This window comes from Urocampus carinirostris, chromosome 2 (assembly GCF_059441175.1).
Source record: "Urocampus carinirostris isolate Australia breed hairy pipefish chromosome 2, RoL_Ucar_1.0, whole genome shotgun sequence".
Lineage (NCBI taxonomy): Eukaryota > Metazoa > Chordata > Actinopteri > Syngnathiformes > Syngnathidae > Urocampus > Urocampus carinirostris.
This window is the reverse complement of record NC_142350.1, coordinates 47227730-47248971: the sequence shown is the minus strand read 5'-3', so window position 1 is coordinate 47248971 and position 21242 is coordinate 47227730. Positions and strand designations below refer to the sequence as shown.

Sequence of the window (21242 nt, the reverse complement as noted above, 5' to 3'; positions counted from 1 at the left end):
CAATGTAACAATCCTGTTTAACCATGCTGACTAGAGAGCTAAAATACCTTCCATTTAAAGGTAAGATCGGGCCTAAAATATCCAAACCACGAATATTAAAGCCTGACCAAACCTGAGCCCAACCGATTAACTTGATCTGAGGGAGAGAGCCCAAAGAAAACCAGAATTTTCATTTTTTAAATTGCGGGGACTCGGGAGGAGGAAGGGTGTTTTTGGCCGACGCAACCACATGCCCCAGAATCCATCACGTGGATCCACCACAAAGTAAAATGACAGGTGTGTCATGAATTTACTGATTCGTGGATGATGAACATTTGTTTATTTTGTAACTTGTGGAACATCCAACATGGCCTCACATACAACTGGGTTTCAATAGCACGTCGCAAATGGTTGTGGCCACTGCCGTAAACAAGCAGAGGTTCTAATTTTTAAAGCAGTAGCTACATCTAGTGGGGCTTAACCACACTTACATTTAATCACACCACTGGGTGGATAATTTTTTAAAAAGTCAGCAAGAGAGAAACCTGGCCCGTCCCAAACCTGAATGTAATGATTGACATTTAAGCCCGACCCGAATTTCAAGTCCGGCTTGGGTCGAAGATCTTACCTCTACTTCCATTGCATAATATTTTGAAAATAAAGCCAGTAATGCAAATAAAGTGTCAGTTGTCTCTCATTGGCTCTGTTCCCATAGTGACAAAATATGGACAGGTTTTTGTTCAGGAGCCGTAACAAGTTTACATTTCTGGTTGCAGCCCCTTGCACTCTGCATGGTGATTTTTTTTCATGTGTTTATGTCAATTTGTGATGTTGCCACAGTAGCAGAACATTTAAATTTGACTTGGCATTTTCCCTTTCTGTTTCTTCTGTCTTCTTAGCTTGTAATTGGGGTGGGAACACAGATTTGGCCCGTTTTCATGCCTGACAGGCGGAATGCAGCAGCAGGCCAGGGTGGGAGAGGTGGTTAAAGCGTGTCTGTCACGACTCGAGCATAAACTTGGAGGGTGCACTGGGTGAGAGAGAAGGGCTGTGCTATCTACGTAGAGAAGCGCCGCTTTAAGAAAATTGGTGGTGGAGTGACGTATTGATCGATAGCACACGTTTAAGACACACTGTGTACTATTTAGCGGCTCCGAGTGGTTGAAAAAAACCTGCATTTGTAGGAAAAAAATTCGATTGATTTAAATAATAATCAAAAACGACAGTAGCATCATACATGCAAGCATTTTTAAAAATATTCTTTGGTGGAGATTTATTTCACATAAGATAAGGCTCATCTAGACGAATCTGACATGATTGTCTGTCATGTGTACACAAAAGCTAGCACCTATCTATTTTTCTTCTTTTCTTTTTACCGTTTTCTCTCTTTTCCTTTTTTCTTTTACGTGATTTATTTTTCCTCTTTTTCTGTATTTCTTTTAATAAGAAATATCTAATTTTTATTTACATTTTATTATTTTTCTTTTTCCCATTTCTTTTTTCATCATGTTCTTTTCTTTTACCTGTTTTTCATTTTTCTCCTTATACTTTGTCTTCTCCTTTTTTCTTTTTTTCTTTGCTAAATGTTGGACAAAAAAATGAGAGTAACAATGTTGTTTGGTCACTTTTAGTCTCCGTAGTTTGTGTTCTTACCAGCAATGTATAGTGGTCAAATATTACACACAGTCCCTTTAAGATCATTTATGTAGATATCTGGATCCATCCGCTCACCCTTAGCTTCCACTGTATGCAATAAAGATGATCTGATTCATATCAGATATGCATTTTTGTCTGCAGCGGACGGTTTTTGTTTTTTATAACGTCACGCCGCAAGTGGACCAAAAAACTAAAGGGTCACTTTGTGTGTGTAAGTATGGGTTTTCCCGAGTAACCGGCTTCCAATCCGAAGCAATTAGAGCGTCCAGATGGCGGGCAAAAAAAGCTGCAGTAAATAGCGACACGGCAACAGAAGCCCAAATAAATCCCCCATAAAAGAAAAAGTTGGGAAAATAGGAAAAAAAACTAAAATTCCAGGTAGAGTGGGACAAATGCATATTGAGTCAACCACTAATTGTGCAAGTTCTGCTACTTGAAAAGATAAGAGAGGCCTGTAATCATAAATATGGGTAAACCACTAAACCAAGAGTGACAGAATGTGGAAAAAATCACAGTTTGATTTTTAAAGTCTTTATTTGCAAATCAATGTGGAAAATACAGTACAGACGCTGCCCTACTTATGAATGAGGTTCCGGACGATTGCTTGTGTGTTGAATTTGTTGGCAAGTTGCTTCAGTACTATATTTTGTATGGTTAAGGTTTATATAAGTATGTATAAGGCTTGTATAAGCAACCTGTATTGTTTTGTACTAAAAATAAACATTTTATAAAATAACATGCTCTATGAATAAAGTTAAGCTTAACTTACTTTTGGAAAATGAGCTTCAACAGTTGGGCGACTTCCTCCTCCATGGTAAAAAGTGGCCGAAAGAAAGCGATCCGACCAATTTCTCAACCGCATCAAGCTTTCTTATTCCACTTTCATTTCAAATGAAACGACTCACTTCTTCTTTACACTTTACAGCAACCATACGGAATGGATGCATGAGATAAAAAACGATAAAAATGTCAAAAGTTCTACATTATAGAATGTTTACGCACGAACTAGGAAGAGGAAGTGGATTTCTTCTTCGGGATGGATGCTGGGTGAGGAGAAAGGCATTGTGGGATATATTTAGCCCATAGCATATGTGCATGTTGATGATGCCGTGAGACAAATCAATCACAGCCCAACATTTTATTTGGCATCAACCAATCGCAGACAGGCATCTTAGAGAGTAAATTCGCCATACACATGAACTTTGCAAAGTTAGGATTTGGTGCGTTTTTCGGTACGCAAACGATTATGTATTGATGTCACATAGTGGGGAAACTGCCACATATCCATCCACCCATTATCTGCACCGCTTATCCTCAGTAGGGTCGCGGGGGTTGCTGGAGCCCATCCCAGCTATCTTCAGGAAGTGGGCAGGGGACACCCTCAACTGGTGGCCAGACAGTCGTAGGGCTAACAGACACAGACAAGTCACTCGCTCAATCATACCTAGGGACAATTTGGACCGGCCAATTAACCTGAACTGCATTTTTGGGAATGTGGGAGGAAACCCACGCAAGCACGGGGAGAACATGCAAACTGCACACAGGAAGATTTGATCCCATAACCTCAGAACTGTGCCGCACTAGCGCCAACCACTGCACCGCCGTGCTTCCCAACTGAGAGGGTCCGAAAACATCTAAACATACTATTCCTTACTCTAAAGTGAAAACGGCGTAAGAGGGAGTCGCCGTATGCCGAGGGTCTACTGTTATTCTCATTCTGTGCCCAAAACACAGCACAAGCAACAGACTGTCCACAATCACACATAATTGGATGTCTTTTCTTCAACAAACTCATCCCAAAGGCAGAGAAAAAAAAAAAAAGCCATTTTCAAGTGATGAATATCGGCGGCAAGTGGAGAAAAAGAGAAAGAGATTCGAGCGCCGAGTGGCCGGCAAAGCAATAAGGACGTTGACGCATTCATCATGTGGGAGACGCCTTTTTCATCTTTAGCGAAATTACAGAAAGGAAAGCGTAAACACGGCCTAATGAATTCAACATCGATTTATCAAACCGGGAACGTGTCAACGCGTTTGGGGACGCTTCGTTTTGGAGAAAATTTGCCTCAGAAAAAGAACACAAATCGATCATAAGTTGAATGTTTTTTACTTTGAATCATATCGCTATTATTATTTTTTTTTTTTCAAATCTGCCTGGTTCTTATTTGTTGTAGTGTCGATCTAGTGTACGTGTTAATAAAAGTAAAAAAAATATATCGTTTGTTTTCTCTTCTTAAGGGTTACACCATAAACCTCAAACTTTCTCAGAACATGTTCACTGAAGTATTTTTTGCCATTTTAAGGGGGGAAAAAAAGATTGATAATAAGCAACATATAAATTGGGGATTCACCAAACTTGGACCTTGTTCTACAATGCAAACAAAGTCACGGCAGTATTGTTAAGAAATGAAATGATGAAATTATCTGCATTTCTATAGCGCTTTTCAAGTCAATGACTTCCCAAAGCGCTTTACAGTGTGCTTCACATTTCCCAATAGCGGCCTTGTATTTCAGCCATGTAAGACGCTAACCTGCTTATTGGGGGTATTAGGGGTTCAGTGTCTTACCCAAGGACACTTCGACATGTAACACGGACAAGCCGGGATTCGAACTGGGATCCCTTGATCCCAAGACGAGCGCTCTACCTCCTGAGCTACTGTTCCATAAAGCCTGAAAACAACTTAAATAATGAACCAACATTTATTACAAACATATGTTGTATGTAATCTCATCAAGTGCTAAAAACTCGAAATAATAATATTTTGTCCTGTTGCAACCCAACTAAAGAGCTGGAAAATGTTAGCAAAAGACACTAGTTATGCCATGCTAACAAATCTAATCTATTGAGTCAAGTCATGTTTATTTGTATAGCCCTTAATCACAAGGAGTCTCAAAGGCCTGCACAGACCACATATTATTGCAAACTACAGACTATTGTTACACAATGCCCCGATCTAAAATCTACATGAGGGCAAGGAAAAACAAAAACCTCAACATGAGGAAAATGAAGAAACCTTGAGGTCATCCCCCTTCCAAGATGACCATGCTGCAACGGATGTTGCAATAACAAATAATACACAGATATTGTCAACGTGAAATATAGGTCATTCATAAGCTATAGAATAGAAGAGTGTTTTAAGCCTAGATTTAAACTGTTACGCTGGAGTTACAGATTGAAACTCAGTGAGCAGAGCCTTTCATAGCACCGGGGCCCGAAAGGAGAATGCTCTCGAACCTGCAGATTTCTTCTTGGCTCTTGGGATCATGAGTAGACCAGCATTTTCAGAATGGGGTCAAATGTGACACCTACATTTTTGACTGAGGCACTCTGGGAGGTATTACATTTGTCAATACTCAGAGCAGGTTTTGAGAACAAGTCACAACATTTAGATGGACCAATGAGTCTTAATTTTTGATTGAGTTCCGCCAATAAAAATAATATATTGCAGTCATTTTTTTGTTTCCATGCACAGAAAAAGCTAACAAATACAATCTTGGGACTTATAAGCAGTGTTTGAAACGATGTCCCTTTCTCTAAAACATACGCTAGCTTAATGCTAAGTTGTGTAACTAGGTACCCAAATGTTCCATATAGCCTTCACATATTTAAAAAGTTAAATATAGTTTTTGTTTTTTTTAGCTTTTATACATTCATTTTGATTTGATTTGGCCCATAAAATAGGCAGTTAGCAAGTTTACTATTGGTTGTTATGCAAAAAAGAAATAGATTAGCCTCCTCTTTCTCCAAGAAAATCGCATTCCTTCTCTCAAAAAGGATGCTAGCTTCTTGTTAACAAAGCATAGGAGGTATTAATTTGCTCATGAAAATAATCTTATAATAATCTTGAAGTGTGTCTACTAGCTCAATGCTAACACACAATGTGATCAAGATAATCAATGTGGATTACAGCTGAGGCATTTAGTTTTTGATGAAAACAAATCTTGTTTGAAGCTTTTCTGTTAGCTTGATGCGAATGCAAAATGACATGGCGTAAAATACAATATTATCCAGATAATCGATGAAATGCAAATCATTTGTTTAAAAAAAAAGTAATATATATTTGTTGTTTCACCACGTCTGCTAGCTAAATGCCAACTCAAAATGACAAATGTCATCACTAGCTTAGTGCTTACATGCCATGTGATCTAGATAGTGTGAATTACAGGAATAACTTTTATTATTACTTTTTTTTTATTTAAAATAATATGTACCATTTGAAGCACGTCTGCTAGCTCAATGCTCGTATAATATGACAAACACCATCACTAGCTTAATGCTAACGCACAATGTGATCCAGATAATCGATGTGAATTACAAGGAAGGCATTTAATTGGATTTAAAAAAAGCAAGCCCTCCAAGTTCAAGGCTAATGCAAAATAACAAATGCCAATACCAACTTAATAGCTACACACAATGTAAATTACAAGAGAAGCTATAGTTTATTTTAAAAAATATATATCTTGTTTAAAGCATATCTGCTTAATGCTAGCACAAAATGACAAACGCCATCACTAGCTTAATGCTAACACACAACGTGATCCGGAGAATGTGAATTCCAGAAGAGGCATTTGTTTTTGGATAGTAATATCTATCTTGTTTGAAGAACATCTGCTAGCTTCGATAACACAAAATGACAAATTCCATCAGTAGCTTGATAATTACACAGAATGTAATCTTGATATTGATAATTACAGGAAAGGTAATAGTTTTTCTCATTTAAAACAATTCATCCTGTTTAAGATATTTCTGCTAGCCTAATGCTAACGCAAAATGCCGTCACTAGCTTAATGCTAAGGCACAATGTTATCCGGGGAATATGAATAACAAAAGAGGCATTTGGTTTTGGATAGCAATATCTAGCCTGTTTGAAGAATGTCTGCTAACTTAGCTAACACAAAAAAAGCAAACACATTGAATGTCTAAATGAATGTCCTAACTAACTCTGTTCGATCAAATCGAAGCACAGGATATGAATTTACTGAACGTCGACTGGCTTTTGTTTCAGGACTGTCGGAAGATCCAAAGAGGCAGAGATAAGAAAAGCTGGCGTTCGTACTTAAGCGTGAGACAAACAGCTTTTAATTTTTGATGATTGAGCGCCCGAGGCGAGAAACTCCGCGTGAAAGCATCTGGCGGCCTCACGAGGAAATAAATGCGCAGCGTTCGACTTTTTGCAAGCTGCGCCGTGGGTTTTTCTTTGACGACTGCTCGTTCACTGTGGGAGTGATTAGTCAGGTCTAGGGACAAAGTGGGAGGTGACTTTTTTTCCAAGGACGAATCACACAAAACAAAGTCACTGATTAGAGAACAAAGTTTGGTAGATGTTCATTTTCAGAAGTAAACACCCGGCATATAGTGACACCCCGCCTCACAGAGTTTTTACTTTACTGTTTGGAATAAGATTAGTAGACTTTCAGGATACAGCGACCCCCTTACATGCTTTTCACTTTGCGATGTGGAATAAGATCAGTAGACCCTCAGGATAAAGTAACCCCGCTTTGCGACATTTTCACTCTACAGTGAGGAATAAGTTTTGTAGACATCGGAGGGAACCTCGCCTTACAACGTTTTGACTTTACAGTGTTTAATGAGATCAGTAAACCTGGCATTCAACTCCCCACCTCACGACATTTTAACTTGTAGTGTAAAATAGGATCAGTGGACATCCAGGATACAGCTACCCCACCTCACAATGTTTTTACTTTACAGTGTGGAATAATATCAGTAGACCCGGAACACAGAGACCCCATCTTACGACATTTTCACTTTACAGTGTGTAATGAGATTAGTAAACTTGGGATACAACTTCCGGCCTGACGACATTTTCACTTTATAGTGTGGAATAGGATCAGTAGACATTCGGGATACAGCGACCCCAACTTACGACGTTTTCACTTTACAGTGTGTAATGAGATTAGTAAACTAGGGATACAACTTCCCGCCTTACGACATTTTCAATTTACAGTGTGGAATAAGATCAGTAGACGTGGAACACAGAGACCCCACCCTAAGATGTTTTGACTTTGAAGAGTAGAATAATATTGGTTGACATCTGGGATACAGACAACTCCACTTTCACTGTGCGGTGTGGAATAGGATCAGTAGACCCCAGGATACAGCGACCTTGGCTGACGACGTTTACACTTAATGGTTTGGAATAAGATCGGTAGACATCCAGGATACAGCAACCCCTGCCTGACAACATTCCCACTTCACGGTGTGGAATGGAATCAGTAGAACCCGGGATACAGCAACTCTTGTGTTACGTTTTCACTTTATGTACACACAAACACACTATATATATATATATATATATATATATATATATATATATATATATATGTAAACATAATGATAATAGAATAATTAATTAAAAAATATTTATCAGTATTTATCTAAATACTCTTCAATAGCAATTAAATTATTTACAATACAAATTTAAAATACTTAAACAAAAAAGTTATAAATAATGAAATAATAATAAGAAGAATAAAACAATGATAAATATTTTACATAATACTTTTTATATCAAAAGCTGTATTGCTGCTGTTTGATACAAAATACTCTTGTTTGAATTGTTAAATACCACATACAGTGACTGTTCTGCCTTTGAGAAACAGAGTGGTCTTTGAGTGCCATCTTGTCGTTGACATTTTAATTGTTTGTTGTTAAAATGGATTTTTGTGGCAAAACTAGATGTCATAATATTTATTTATGTTCTATGAAAGGGAATATTTTCATTTAAATATATTTTTAATGCAACCCTAGCTCTTACCATGTACCTTTATATTTGAAAATATATCACAAAAGAATAACTTTGGGGTGTGCGCTTTATAATCTGATGAGCATCATAGTGTTGAGAATAAAGTAGTAGTAGTAGTGGTATCATACTTCTACATCTACTATTCACTTCTGCGGGTTTCCTGTCTACTTGAGTCAGCTAGGAGTCGAATGTACACGGGAATGACCAAAGTATTGTGAAGAGTTGTTTCTAAATTTCAATGTCGGGCCGCCAAGCAGAACTTGAGGAAACGTCAATCAATAGCTAAACTTGAAGAATCTGTTTCCTTTTTCAGGAAGCTATGGGGTGGGAGGGTTGGTTGGGGCTCTTGGTGCGGCTCACACTAGCTTGAATGCAACTTTTTGTTTCCCTGTCTTGGATGTGGGCCGACCACGAACGGCAAATGCCAAGACTGACAGGAAATTGCAGATGTAATCATGACGGCTGTCGCAGGGGAAAGGATAACATCCCTTCCATCCATCCATTTTTTTCCACTTATCCGGGGTCGGGTCGCGGAGCAGTGCCTCAGTAGGGAAGCCAAGACCTCCCTTTCCCCAGCCACTTCATCCAGTTCTTCTTACGTGATCCTCGGGGCTTAATCTCTCCATCGCGTCCTGGGTCGTCCCCGGGGCCTCCTGCTGGCGGGACATGCCCGAAACGCTTCCCGAGGAAGATGTCCAGGAGGCCCGAGCCACCTCAACTGGCTCTTCTCATTGTGGAGAAGCATCGGCTCTACACTGAAGTCCCTACAGGATGAGCGAGCTTTTCACCCTATCTCTAAGGGAGAGCCCAGCCACCCGGTGGAGGAGAGTCGTTTCAGCCACTAGTATCAGATATCGTATTCTTTCGGTCATGACCCAAAGTTCATGACCAAAGGTGAGGGTAGGAACGTAGATCGTCCGGTATATTGAGACATTTGCTTTTCGGATCAGCTGCTTTATCATCACAACGGACCGGTACAGGGTTCGCAGGATGGCTGCCACTGCACCGATCCGTCTTTCGATCTCCTGTTAAGATAACATTCCCCTTATGGGCTATTTTGTGTCCTACGTAAATAGGAAAAAAGGGGAAGCGATGCTCCGATTTCCAATTGAGGGCTCTTCCTCGCTCAGCACCTCATGACCACCAACGATGATGTCATAAACGCACCATATGAATAGAAAAATAAATGTATATACAGTAGTTATGGATGCATGTTCCTCCAGAATCCATAAAGTTACACGTGGGGTTCCCCAAGGTTCAATTTTAGGCCCGGTACTTTTTAATCTGTACATGCTTCCCCTTGGGGATGTCATCAGGAAACAGTCAATTTCCATAGTTGCGCTGACAACACCCTGCTTTACATTCCCGTGTTCCCTGATGACATAAGTCCTAAAGATACCCTTTTACATACCTGTCAACGTCCACGGCTCCATGCTCTTACAAACAGTCATATTTTCCTTTACAAAATAATCTTACACCATATTTTTTTTCCAAACGTCTTTATTTATGTAGTTTAAGATGTTATATTGTACATGTGTTTCGTTATATCATATTGTTAATGAACATTTTGTTGTGAGATACTGAGTTGCTCGACATGAATGCGGTTTATTATAAAAAAAAAAGTTAAAAACTTAAGCAGCTTGGACGATCACTGTAGAACGAAAATATACATGCAAATATAACTAAGTAGAATAATACATTTTCTTATTCAAATTATTAATTCATTTTCTGCATTAATTTATTGTTGGTAATATACTGATTAAAGGCATAACCACAAACCTGTCTTTTTTCGTTTTCTCCTTTTATACTTCCTTTTTTTCTTAACTTCTTTGTACAGCATAATAATTCATAATATAATGCATCAAAGCAAGTGAGCCGTTTGAGAGCCAGCTCTCTTTAAACGGTTGAGCCGAAAAAGACGGTTCTCTAAAAAGAGACGGACTTCATTTCACTACACAACTACAACATGAAAGCTTCAAACAAGATTTGTTTTTTAAGACCACATGTATGCTCTGTACTGCTTCTGATCGGATGACGAGTATGTACTGCTCTGCTTTCGCTTTGATCACGCGTGATCGGAATGACGCATGATGGGAAATCCCCAGGCGGCAGACGCATGTGCACAGTAGCATCAAACCGCTCGCTGCGTTTGCAACGAAAAAAAAAACGATACCGAGGTGGAGGCTTCTGCGGCGAACTCGTTTGACATGATTGATTTGCCGTTTGGTGATAGTCGGTGTATACCGGATGGTACCCATAATTGACAAATTTGCGTTTTTCCGTACAGATTTTCTTGTACATCGTACACGTCTCAAAACGCATAATAAACGTACTTTGTACGGCAAAAACGTACAGGTTGACAGGTGTGCTTTTAAAATGCATTTTAGATATTAAATTATGCGTGGCAGAGAACTCAGAACAGGTTTTATTCGTTGGCCCAGAAAGTCAGTGAAAGACGCGTTTACCAAAACTAGAAGATTTTTGACCCACAGATTGCAATAAATATGTGGGCGTTATTTTTTACTCTGAGCTCAATTTTATTCCACTTATCAAAACTATAACTGAAACTGGGTTTTATCATCTCAAGAATATCGAAGAATTCCACTCCTTTTTCTCTCAGGCAAACACGTAGGTGCCGCTTCCATTTCCTCTCATGGCCAATGTATTCACGATAATAGTTATGGAGGTACAAGTTTCTCAACATTCATAGAAACGTGCTCGCGCGTCAAGATTGTTCGACGTGCGCGCGCACGAGCAAATATTTTAAGTCTTCATCTCCGTCTTCTGTTTGTTTTCTCCGAATGTGAGCCCCGCACCGTGCACGCGCACGCCGCCCTGGTGAGACGATGAATTCAACAAGCGAGCGCTTCTGATCTGCCAAGCACTCCGGGGCACGCGTGCACGCGCACAGCAGGATCGTACTCGGCATCCAAATCATTTCCGTCACACAATCTATTCTTAGCAACGACAACAAAACGTTCTGTGCTAGATCGAAATCTCTTTTATTTCCGCGTGCTCGCGCGCACAAACACACGCGCACATACCGGCTCAGTTACTGGTGATCAGAAGACATTCACATAATTATGTTGGTTTTTTTTGTACTCAAACAAGAGGATTCGTTCCAGGTAAGGCACAGCAGGAGGGAAAATCTTTGAGGCTGTTTTCCTACACAAAACACACAAGTAGCTGTTGTGTTGTGTAGTCAATCAACCCTTTTAATGCTGCACTTGATGTGTCGTACGAGGTTCCATTGGTATACCTGTCAACCTGTACGTTTTTGCCGTACAAAGCACGTTTATTATGCGGGGTTTTGGGGTTTTTAAGGGTTATTGATCTATCTTCGTTATTCATTATCCATTATCCGTTATCGGTCAGTTCATAATACGCTACAAAGCCTAGGAGCCGGGACACTTACTCTCAGCCAAAAGGCCAAGCTAAGGTCCTAGCCCTAAAGCCTTGCTGCGATTATTGCGAATGCACCGTTCCCGGAGGTACTGCAATACCGGGCCGATGTGTGGAGTGGACAGAGCAAGCTCATATTCCATCTCCGAAATGCAAAAATCAAAGATAGTGACTTCATAGAAAGTACACAAAAGGCCAAGCTAAGGACTTAGCATCAAGGCCAAAGGCCAAGCTAAGGACCTAGCATCAAAGCCTTGCTAGGCCAAGTTAAGGACCTAGCATCATTTTAAGACGTGTATGACGTACAAGAAAACCTGTACAGAAAAACGCAAATTTGTCAATTATAAGTACCATCCGGTACACACCGACTATGACGGAACGGCAAATTAATCAAGTCAATCGAGTTCGCCGCGGTATCCTCTATCTCAGTATTGTTTTTTTCAATGCAAACGAAGGGAGCGGTTTGATGCTACTGTGCGTTTGCGTCTAACGCGTGGGGATTTCCCATCATGCATCATTCCATGGTAGTTGTGTAGTGAAAGGAAGTCTGTCCCTTTTTAGCGAGCGGGCTTTTTCGGCTCAACTCATTAAAGATAGCCGGCTCTCAAACGGCTCACTTGCTTTCATGCATTATATTAGGAATTATTATGTTGTATAAAGAAGTTAAGAAAAAAAGGAAGTATAAAAAGAGAAAATGAAAAAAGACAGGTATGTGGTTATCCCTATAATCAGTATATTACCAACAATAATTTAATGCAGAAAATGAATTAATAAATTGAAATAGAAAATTCTACTTAATTATATTTGCATGTATTCTTTCCTTCTACAGTGAACGTCCAAGCTATTTAAATTTTTGAACTTTTTTTTATAATAAACCTCTTTCATGTCGAGCAACTCAGTATCTGGGAACAAAATGTTAATTAACAATATGTATTATATAATGAAACACATGTACAATATAACATGTTAAACTACATAAAAAACACGCTTGAAAAAAAAACTACGGTGTAAGATTTTTTTGTATTTTGTAAGGGAAAATACGACAGTTTGTAAGGACATGGAGCCCTAGAGGTTGACAGGTATGCATTGGTGCCAAAATTTTGCTGTCGCGTATGTACACATGTTACGTGTCCTATGTGGTTTAATTATCACCAAAAATCCGTCCATGCACCCAGTCTGACATGTCATCTGCACATGTGACGTGACTTACAGTGCGCATTTCTCATGTCTGCGCAACTGCCGTCGTGTATGTGCATGTGCAAAGTGTATGATGGGTTTCATTAGTGCTAAAAATCCGAACAAAATGTAAAATGAAGTTTCATTTGTGCCAAAATTCTTGCGATGTGTAGTTTGACAATGTCCTGCGGCGTCCGTTAGTTGCTTGTTGTTCCTGTGGGCATGGCAAGTGGAGTTGCTTGCGTCTATGCCGTTGTATATATGAACACCCAACATGTACTGTGGAGTTTCAAAAAATGTGTTTATGCGCCCAATGACGTGTCGTCTGCATGTCACATGACTTGCGTTGTGCAGATAACTGTCGTTGATTGTAAGAATGTCATCTTCCTGTGTGAATGTGCAACGTAATGTTTACTATAGGGCTCCATTGGTGCCAAAGTTTTGAATTGTATTTTATTTATTTGTTTTCAAACATCACAATCCATCCATCCATCCATCCATTTTCTTTTGCTTAGGGAAGCCCAGACCTCCCTATCCCAGCCGCTTCATCCAGCTTATCCGACGGGATCCCGAGGCGCTCCCAGGCCAGTCTGGGTAGACTCTCCAGCGTGTCCTGGGTCATCCCATGGGCCTCGTGCTGGTGGGACATGCCTCCCGAGGGAGGCGTCCAGTAGGCATCCTTATCAGATGCCCGAGCCACCTCAACTGACTCCTCTCAATGCAGAGGAGCAGTGGCCCGACACAGAGTCCCTCCCAGATGAGCGAGCTTATCACCCTATCTCTAAGAGAGAGCCCAGCCACCCTGCGGAGGAAATTCATTTCAGTCGCTTGTATCAGGGATCGTGTTCTTTCGGTCATGACCCACAGTTCATAACCAGAGGTGAGGGTAGGAACGAAGATCGACCAGTAAATACAGAGCTTTGTCTTTCGGCTCAGCTCCTTCTGTACTGCGACGGGCCGGTACAGGGTCTACATGACGGCAGACGCAGCACTGATCTGTCTGTCTATCTACCGTTCCATCCTACCCTCGCTCTTGAACAGACCCTGAGATACTTGAACTCCTCCACTTGGGGCAAGATCTCCTCCCCAACCCGGAGGGAGCATGCCACCCTTTTCCGGCTGAGCACCATGGTCTCGGGTTTGGAGGTGCTGATCTTCATCCCGGCCGCTTCGCACTCGGCTGCCAATCGCTCCAGTGAGAGCTGAAAATCACGGCTCGAGGGAGTCAAAGACACCATTTCATCTGCACAAAGCAGAAATGCAATGCTGAGGCTTCCAAACCGAACCTTTTCCCACCAAGGCTGTAACTAGAAAATCTGTCCGTAAAAGTTATGAACAGAATTGGTGACAAATGGCAATCTTGGCAAAAACAAATTCGAATACTGCCCGCAATGCTGACCAGACTCTGGCACCGGTCATACGGGGACCGCACAGCCCTGATAAGACTGCTCGGTACACCATACTACCAGAGCGCGCCCCAGAGGGCTCTCCGAGGAACACGGTCGAATGCATTTTCCAAGTTCACAAAACACATGTAGACCGGATAGGCAAACTTTCTGGACAAAAACCACACTGTTCCTCTTGGATCAGATTTGACTTCCTCAGGAACCTCCTCTCCATTATCCCTAAATAGACCTTACGAGGGAAGCTGAGAAGTGTGATTCCCCTGTTGTTATAACACACTCTATGGCCCCCCTTATCAAACATCACAAAATGAACAAATCACCTGAAAAGTAGAAAGCAATGACAGGTTAAAGCTGAAGGCTATAAGAGACCCGTCCCCAAAATACCTTTTGGATGCTTCTTCTATCAATCATATAAACAAATGATCACATTTTACATCTTTTGCCAGTCATCAGATAATTCATTTAAAAATGATCACAATATATACAGTATTTTACAACTTCTGAGAATTTTTTTGTTTCTATTTTGTTTTGTTGTTTTTTTTTCACATCATTCTTCTTTCTACTTTCAAACAATGTCATGCGTGACAACTAAGACAATTTGGCATTCTCTCATGATTTCGGACACAAGGATTGGACATGTACCAAAAGAGCAGGTTATGAAGGCCCGGCAAGTCTAAACGATGGCCTGTTCCCAGGCCCAACACCCATCACTTTTTTGCAGCTCAGATGACGTCAGCTTGATCAAGGCGTTTTGGTTGTTGATTGCATAATTGCATCAATTTGATTTCATCATCACAAAATGACGTAAAAAATCTCACACAGTGGGTTTTATTTGTGTTTTTTTTTTATGTTCTTGTCTTTTAATCTGGTGTGTTGTTTAATCATTTGTGAAGAAAGGGAAATAATTCAAAAGTCCGGATTTAAAGTTTGGATGGTTGATATGAAAAGTCCCATCAAAATAGCATAATAAAATACTACAAAATAGTAAAACGGATAATCCAAAATGATTTGTATTGAGTTTGTCCAGGTCTTCAATCCTTTTGATCAGCCATGTTTTAATTTGATCTGGGAGCCTTCATTTTGTTTAAACAAAAACCTAACGATATGCCGTCCAGGTCTATTAGTCTGTCACTGTTTTTTTTTTTTCATTTGATGAGCCTTCTGGGAGATTTCAGCGTTCATTTTGGTAAGATTTTTATTGACACTTTAGGTCCTTGCTTCAAAATGGCACGCTTCTCAGATAGGTTGGAAACTCTGAGCAAAACAGATGGTGGTCTCTTTCCTCCCGATGAAAGTTGATAGCAGAGCTTCAAGGTCTTCATTTACTGTTGTGTTCAAATTTTCACAGGTGGGTAGAATAGTCAAACATGTTGCTCAAGTAAAGGTACTGTTACTTCAGAGTAATATGACTCAAGTAAAAAGTAGTCATCCAAATAAATACTTGTGTAAGAGTAAAAAAAGAACTACTCAAGTGCTGAGTAACTAGCAACGTCTTATTTATTGATTTTCTTTTAAAAGACCCATTCAATCAGATCATCAAATCATCCAAATCCATCCAATTAACAATAAATTGCATTTAATATTAAAAATAGATTGAAATAAGCAAGGTAATTTCAAGTACTTTCATTAATAGAATAGAATAGAATATACCTTTATTGTCATTGTTACAAAATGGGTTAACATATTGTGACAACGAAATTGGGAAATTAACAATAAAAATATAGTAGTACAAATGAAAGAAAGAAATTAAGCACAAGCAGCACATTTAAAGCCCAAGTACTTGTTTTAACAGGCTCTGAAGGTAGAATAACAAGCTAGCCCATAGGTCGGCACCCCAATATATTGAAGAAGCCATATCGGATCCCCCCAAAAAACAAAATTTGTGAGAAGCCTGAAAAAAAAATTCTTTATATAAATCTTCTAATCAACGCAACCCAAGCTGTATGTGTCATTATTAACCGATTGTCAAAATGACCAAGCAGGACGCATCGCATCCTGTGGAGAATGAAGTTGTATGATACCACCTCAAGTTTATTCATGAATTATGGAACGTTAAATTGTTTTGATGAAATTAAAAAATGAGATTAAAGAAATGAAATGAAATGAAATGATCTGCATTTATATAGCGCTTTTCAAGTCAATGACTTCCCAAAGCGCTTTACAATCTGCTCCACATTTCCCAATAGCGGCCTTGCAGCCATGTAAGTCGCTAACCTGCTTATTGGGGGTATTAGGGGTTCAGTGTCTTACCCAAGGACACTTCGACATGTAACACAGATGAGCCGGGATTCGAACTGGGATCCCTTGATCCCAAGACGAGCGCTCTACCTCCTGAGCTACTGCCGCCCCAAAATCAAATTTATATTTATATATAGCTATATGGCTAACAAAGAGTGCATTAAAACGTTTAGAAAAATGAAATTGCAACCTTTTGAAAAGGTCAATGAAATCGCATTAATACAGTTTGTTTGATTTCTTTGGAGTTATTTTTCTCTTTTTACCTTTCGTCTTCACACTCCTGCTGGTTGGCTTTTGGTATGTGACGCTGCCCCTTTAAAAGGGGCGGGTCTTGGGCTGCATCGTGGCCCTCACCAAGATAAAAAGCAACCAAAGGACTTGGAGAAATGTGCCCATTAATGTCGAGGGGATTTAGGTTACTTAATAACGGGATTTATGTAGGCTAATTTAGTGGAGTAAGAGTAGTTTCTTCACAAATCTACCCATGTAAAATTCAAAAGTATAGTGATTTAAAAATACTCCCAGAAGTACAAAATGTTGCAAAACTTACTCAAGTAAACATAACTAAGACATTTCTAAGTTGTCTCCATGTTTTTGTTGGGGTTGGTATTTCCTGGGCGTGGCTGAACTTTTATTTCTGTAATGATTACATTATTGAGACTTGCGCTTTACTCAAAATCATCTGCCTTGTTATAGAAATGTAATGTTCTCGGTTAGCGGTTGATTTTTCTTTGAGACGATCTGTCGATATGGCTCGATTATCTCTTATCGAGTTCTTTCTCCATAAGTCTCTTGAAGTCTTTCTTGATTTCTGTAATTTCTTTCCACATATCCTCCAGCTCTTTTTCTGTTTCCATCATTTTGTTCAGCATTTTCTCCTTTTTCTCAGAATTTTTCTCTATTTTGTCGTCCATCCTTTCAAATCCTTCTTTCATAGCTGAATTTATCCAGTGCATGTCGTCTGCTGTCCTTGCTTTGGCTATTTGCCATTTAATTGGAATAAAGGTTTGTAAGAAAAAAGAAAAAACGCGGCAGCTGCAGAAAAAAACGAAACATTTCTGAAGCGATGGCACCAGGGAGAAAGGAAGAAGAAGAGAAAAAAATCCGGAGCAAGTGTGAGAAGTATCCTTTCTCGTCAGACTCCAGAAGAAGTTCTGCAAATGTGTAGTTTGACAATGTCATGCGTCATCTGTTAGTTGTGGGCTGTTGCTGTGTGCCTATGTCTAGTGTAGTTGCTCATGACTATGCCAGCTGCCGTTGTATATGTGCACTTATAACATGTACTAAGGTGTTCCATTAGTGACAAAACTTTATGCTGCTAATGGCATGTTGTCTGCACGTGTGACGTGACGTTCTGTGTGCATATATGTGTTGTTCATCAGGTAGATGTCAGCTGCCTTGTGTATCTGCACATGTAATGTGTACAATGGGTTTCTTTAGTTCCAAACAGGGGTCATCATTAATTGATTTTTGGAAAAAAAATTAATATTTAAGTGCGAAAAAATTAAAATTAATTTTTTTGCGGCAAGGCCAATTAATGGGTATTTATTGGATTTCTAGCCATTAATTGGTAATTTAATGGTATACTAGCCGTGTCAATATGGTCGAACAAACTGGTCCCTTTAATCTTTACTTTTAGTACAAAAAATATCTTCTGAGTTATTGGTGATCACTTCAGCTACCGTCATGTTGGGGCTTGTTTTATAATTATAATTTGTCGATTCCTCCTAAGTTAATATGCGAATTGTCAGAACACTAACTGAGGTTAGATGAACAGTGAATGATAGAACATTCACGCCAACATTATCATGCGCAGTAAGACACCTTAGTAATAAGAGGTTTTGCTATTTATTACACATTCATTTATGAACAAAAATGTGTACAACATAGAAACATCGGAGATAGTGAAAATGTTAGAGATTTTCATTAGATGAAACGATGTGGGAAACAAATTCGCTGTCCCAGAAGCGGTTGTTAGAAAACAAAAAAAGTTGGGCTTCTAGGCAATTTGTTGACAAGTTGTACCGTTCATCCGCATAGGCACGTCCGGCAGCACTGAAAAAGCGTTCTACTATGTTGGAAGTTGGCAGTATAAGTGTTGTATCGATAAATTGATCAAAGGTGGGCAGCATCATGTTCAGGCGGCGCCGTTTTATCAAATTTTGGCCGAAGGCCATATCCGATGACTCATCTATTGGACTTTCATCGACCGGTGCAGTTTCGGTGACTTTGAGAGCCTCCACTGCTTGACGCTCTTTTGTCGTAAGTTGACCATGTTTTTGGTTTTGACTTTTCACAATAGCCCTCTCAAACATAGGCGCTTGAACGATTTCGGCGTCGGGGCTGAGGTGATGGGCCATGGCAGGATGGGACGACATTGCAACATCAAAGAGGTACCTCGCCTCTGCGACTGTCAGATCTTCTTGCTGCAAAGTAAGCGTCAAAGAATCCAACTTGGCCAAATCACCGTTGAGTTGAGTGAGTTTATGAACATCCGCTGCGTTGAGAAGTAAATCCATCACCCTTGGGTCGGTGGTGAAAACTTCTTTTGCAAGAATTTTCTGCAGCTCGAAGAACCTGCGCACCATCTTTGCCGTGCTTGACCACCGTGTCTCATTTCTCGTCAACGGTCGAAGGTCTGTGTACTCATCCAGTAGTGCACTAAGCGTGCTGTATCTCAGGCGAGCCATCAAGGAGTTCAACTTACAGAGTACCTTAAAAAAGTAAAAGCAGGAAATAAGAAATATGCTAAATTTGAGCAGCTTAAAATCGCCTTGCGTAAAATTCCTTTGATAGAAGGCGTGGCCGCGTGGGGTATGTGAAAAAAATATTGTGGAACCGCTGTGACAGAGTGCACTCTGTCTTCAATATAGATATTGTGAGATATAAGTAAGCAGCATAGAAAAGAAGTTCACCTTTTCGTAGGGCTTCAAGAGTTCTTTGACAGCGAGGTTGAAGCGATGGGAGGCGCAGCCGACCAGAGGAACATTGCACTGCTTTGCAATGGCTTTGTTCACCTTGCAGTTGTCGCCACAAAGCGCCACCACGTTGGCCATAGACTTGCCGTACCTGCTAAGGATGTCTTCGATGAACACCAGGTGGTTTTCAGCCGTCTGTGCCTTGGGATCCAAAAGTGTTGAGAAGCCGAGGAGAGCACTTTCCCGACCGCGTGGGCTTATATACGAGGCGAAAACGCCAACGTAATAATCGGAAGAACAAGTCCATCCGTCGAATACCACCGCGAATCGGGATGGCAGATCGAAGGCGATTTTCTGTCGCACACCCTGTGTCACCAAGGCCAAATACTTCTTTAAGGTGTTTGTGCAGATTGGCTCCGTATTGCTGATGTCCCTGATGGTAGGCCGATCAACAACATTGAAAGGCTCCAGGTCGATACAAACCAACCGCAGCCACTTGAAGATTCGTATTCCTTTTCGGCAAACGGTTGAAGGTGACGACAGGAAATTTTCTATCGATCCAGGATTGGATGACTCCTGCTTCTTTGCATCACTTTCTTTCTGCAAGTGCTGACTTTTAATGTGGCTTTCCAAATTGCTCCAACCGGTGTTGCGCCGTTGGATGCGCTCGGCGCCACATGAGCAGCGCCATTTGCCGTTGACGACATCAATCTGTGTGAAGTACTCTCTAACCATTTTTTCCTTCGGTCCCATAACCGTGCGAAGATTACAATTAATACAGCGTAATAGTAGTGGTGTACAACATGTGCGTATGTGCATCCACGACGTACGTGCTTGAGGCAAAACGTGAGCTAATCAACAAGCCCGATTTTGTCCCGACCAATAAAAAGCTGCTTTGCAACCACACTATGTACGTACAGCTACCGTGTTTCCCCGAATATAAGGCCGGCCTTACTTCAAAATCATCGTCAAAAATTGAGGTTTTGAAATAAAAATATGTGCAAAAGTAATAAATTTTCGCTAAAAATTTCTTAGAAAAGCATTGCCGTTGTTAAATAACGTTGATATCTACGGTTTTCATAGGTAATATGAGCCTCTTATTTGCAGGAAGGTTGAATTTCATTTCTCATAAAAAGCTGGGCCTTATAATGGGGGAAACACGGTAGCTTACGCGTATGCATGCACTGTCCCGATTGTGCGTGTATGTGCCCTTGACTGCATACGAAATGCTCGCGCGGCGAGAAAATTTGCACGTTTGTTGACGCAATCGACTAACAAAAAACCCGAATATTTTCGCAATTAATGGGTCGCAAACTCGCAATAATTGCTAATTATTTAAATTTTGCAATAAATGGATTTATGAATTTAAGCAACCATTCCATTAATTTTTCGCAATTAATGGCATTAATTTTTCACCAATCATTTATTGCTGACCCCTGGTTCCAAATTAGGCCGATATGTACTCTGACGATATTATGCAGCGTCCATTAGTGTTGTGTGCCGTCATTTATTTGCACCTGTAATGTGTACTTTGCGATTTCATTAGTGCCAACATTTACTCAATGTATAAAATGATGTTCCATGAGTGCCGAATTTCTGACAATGTTGTGTCGTTGTTGGCGTAGATGTCAGCTGTCGTGTATGTGCACGCGTCGTTATAGGATGCAGAGGTCAATTGTCATTGCTCATGTCTGTGTTAATTTTTG

The 21242-nt window shown here is 40.2% G+C and overlaps 2 protein-coding genes and 1 pseudogene across 2 annotated transcripts in view; 1 reads left to right on the top strand and 2 right to left on the bottom strand.

Moving 5' to 3' along the window:
• Positions 1-21242, top strand: part of LOC148372175 (poliovirus receptor homolog) — a 234246-nt gene that overhangs the window by 166200 nt on the left and 46804 nt on the right. The window lies entirely within an intron of this gene.
• LOC148372176 (uncharacterized) lies at positions 6635-20955 on the bottom strand. The gene is made up of 7 exons (XM_088328173.1): positions 19534-20955; positions 18644-19332; positions 16882-16995; positions 14271-14290; positions 14084-14217; positions 13502-13611; positions 6635-6929 (listed from the first exon to the last, which is right to left on the bottom strand). The coding sequence occupies exons 1-7, from the start codon at positions 20353-20355 to the stop codon at positions 6635-6637; spliced, it is 2184 nt and encodes a 727-aa protein (XP_088184299.1). The 5' UTR covers positions 20356-20955.
• LOC148372177 (U2 spliceosomal RNA) lies at positions 11866-12034 on the bottom strand (annotated as a pseudogene).